The sequence below is a fragment of the Spinacia oleracea genome, chromosome 5 (assembly GCF_020520425.1).
Source record: "Spinacia oleracea cultivar Varoflay chromosome 5, BTI_SOV_V1, whole genome shotgun sequence".
NCBI classification, from domain to species: Eukaryota; Viridiplantae; Streptophyta; class Magnoliopsida; order Caryophyllales; family Amaranthaceae; genus Spinacia; species Spinacia oleracea.
The window spans coordinates 126,565,439-126,568,209 of record NC_079491.1 but is presented as its reverse complement, the minus strand read 5'-3'; the positions used below and the strand labels follow the sequence as shown (position 1 = coordinate 126,568,209).

General features: G+C 45.3%; 1 protein-coding gene across 1 annotated transcript; it reads right to left on the bottom strand.

The window, feature by feature from the left end:
* Positions 1-428: 428 nt before the first annotated feature.
* On the bottom strand, positions 429-2,014 carry LOC130461852 (uncharacterized). The gene is made up of 3 exons (XM_056830090.1): positions 1,777-2,014; positions 1,315-1,695; positions 429-595 (listed from the first exon to the last, which is right to left on the bottom strand). The coding sequence occupies exons 1-3, from the start codon at positions 2,012-2,014 to the stop codon at positions 429-431; spliced, it is 786 nt and encodes a 261-aa protein (XP_056686068.1).
* Positions 2,015-2,771: the final 757 nt, after the last annotated feature.

The following is a 2,771-nucleotide window of genomic DNA, read 5'->3' as shown; positions in this document are numbered from 1 at the left end:
AACATGTATGATTGCCGCTAACAGGCTCGTCAGGAAAATGGACGGGCCATATTCTGGACAGCAAGAAACATTGCCGCTGGTCTTTTGAGCAAACCATCCTTGGTACAAGGTCCTTTATGCCGCGGTATACTTTTGTTAGGTCGTCACTTTCCCTGACGAGCGTGTCTAATATAGAATTGATTGACGCAAGTCAATTAATAGGTATGATTACCGTTAGACAGGCTCGTCAGATGAAGTGGACGACCAAAGATCGGACGGCAAGAAACGTTGCCGCGGGACTATTGAGCAAGCAACCTTTGTTCCAAGGTCTTTTTGCCGCAGGCACCAAATTATGTCGCAGTAAGCTTTTGTTAGGTCGTCACTTTCCCTGACGAGCGTGTCTAATATAGAACTGATTGACGCTAGTCAATCAATAGGTATGATTGCCGCTAGACAGGCTCGTCAGATGAAGTGGACGACCAAAGTTTGGACGGCAAGAAATGTTGCCGCGGGACTGTTGAGCAAGCAACCTTTGTTCCAAGGTCTTTTTGCCGCAGGCACCAAATTATGCCGCAGTATGCTTTTGTAAGGTCGTCACTTTCCCTGACGAGCGTGTCTAATATAGAATTGATTGACACAAGTCAATCTATAGGTATGATTGCCGCTAGACAAGCTCGTCAGATGAAGTGGACGACCAAAGTTTGGACGGCAAGAAATTTGTCTGCAGGGACATTTCTGCCAACCTATTCTTTTTTTGGTGATTAAGTCATAGAGACTTATTACGAATTCTAGTATGCCGCATGGCGGTTAGCAGAGCAAACCTTGTTTTTACGTACAAGTTTGCCATGGTGGCATGTTGTGCTGCTGGTGTGATAGTTGGATAGGTGATCAGCCTATAACTTAGTGCTAATCTAGGCCACTTCTTAGGCTTTAAACAATTATTCTTGTTATGAACATGTGCTAATCTGGGCCACTTCTTAGGCCTTTATTCAATTAGGCTTTGGTATGCATATGTTAAATAATTTTTTATTTGACGTACGAGTAATAAAGAATGTGAAACAGGAAGAGTAGTATTATTTATAACTTTGTAAGGCAAATTTAGCCGGTTACAAGAGCGATTACTACCCTATAAGGACCGTTAGAGGTCGTTCTTTAAGCAAGAAGTCCTTGTATGAAAGACGAAGCCAGCACTTATCTAGAAGAAATATTTCTTGAGATTGTCTGCATTCCAGGTGCGCGGAATAGGTCGGCCTTGCACGTCTTGGATGCGGTAAGTTCCGTCCCTGACCTCATCATAGATCTCATAAGGTCCTTCCCAGGTGGGCGTCAGCTTACCCTGCTCATTGGCTCGTCCTATTGACTCCATTTTTCGGAGAACGAAATCTCCCCCTTTGAGCACCCTTTTGGAGACTTTCTTGTTGTATTCCCTCGCCATCCTTAACTTGTACAGTTGTTGTCTTAGTGCCGCATTTCCTCTAACCTCAGGCAGGAAGTCTAAGGCCATCTTCATCATTTCCCAATTAGCATTCTCGTCATATAGCATGACCCTCAGTGTAGGTTCATACATCTCTGTGGGAAGGACAGCCTCGGCACCATAAGCTAGTAAGAAGGGGGTTTCGCCGATGGAGTTCTTAGCCGTGGTGCGGATTGACCATAAGACATTTGGCAGGTCGTCAGCCCACCGACCCTTAGCTTCGTCCAGCTTCTTTTTTATCCCTTCAGAAATTATTTTGTTGAACGCCTAGACCTGGCCATTGGCTTGGGGTCGTCCTACAAAAGCAAAACAGTTGTGTATGCCATGGTCTGTTAACCATTCCTTCAGCTTAGGAGTCTCAAAATGAGGCCCATTATCAAAGACGATAGCTTGTGGTATTCTGAAGCGAGTCATGATATTTTTCCGAATAAATGATCTTACATCACTGGTTCTTATATTCTTGAGTGCTTCCGCTTCCACCCACTTGGTGAAGTAATCTACAGCAACAATGACATAGCGCCTCCCTCCGGGAGCGGCGGTGTACGGGCCTAGGAGATCCATTCCCCACTTAGCAAAAGGTGTTGGACTCGTGATGGGTGTCAGAACTCGAGTCGGTCGATGTATCAGGTGAGCAAAGCGTTGACACTTGTCACACTTCTTGACCAATGAGATTGCATCATCCTTAAGGGTCGGCCAGTAATAGCCAGTTCGAAGTGCTTTTTCTGCCAAGGCTCTTCCCCCAATATGCGAGCTACACAATCCTTGATGAAGGTCTTCAAAATTTCCTGCCCCTTCTCTGGCGTCACACATCGCAACAAAGGGCGGGAGTAGGCATTTTTGTAAAGTGTGTCGTTCCACATTTCAAACCAGGTGCATTTTTTCTGAAGTTTCGCCGCCTGCCTTGAGTCATCTGGCAAGACTCCATTCATTTTGAAGTTAATTATGTCATCCATCCATGTGGAGGTTCTGTCTAGGGTTGCTACTTCCATTTGCTCAATACTTTTCTGATCCTTTACTTCCCAGAACACGTGACGAGGGGTATCACAGGATGCAGAACTGGCTAATTTTGACAATGTGTCGGCTTGATTGTTTTCAGAGCGAGGGACTTGCCTTACTTCAAAGATTTTCAGTTTCTCCACCTCTTGGTGGACGGCCTGCATATACTTAATCATCGTCGGATCCCTGGCTTCATAATTTCCATTGACTTGGCTCACAATTAGCTGAGAGTCAGATAGAGCTAAGATCTCCTTGGCACCAGCTGCTTTACACATTTTAATGCCGCAGAGCAGAGCCTCATATTCGGCCTCATTATTGGACA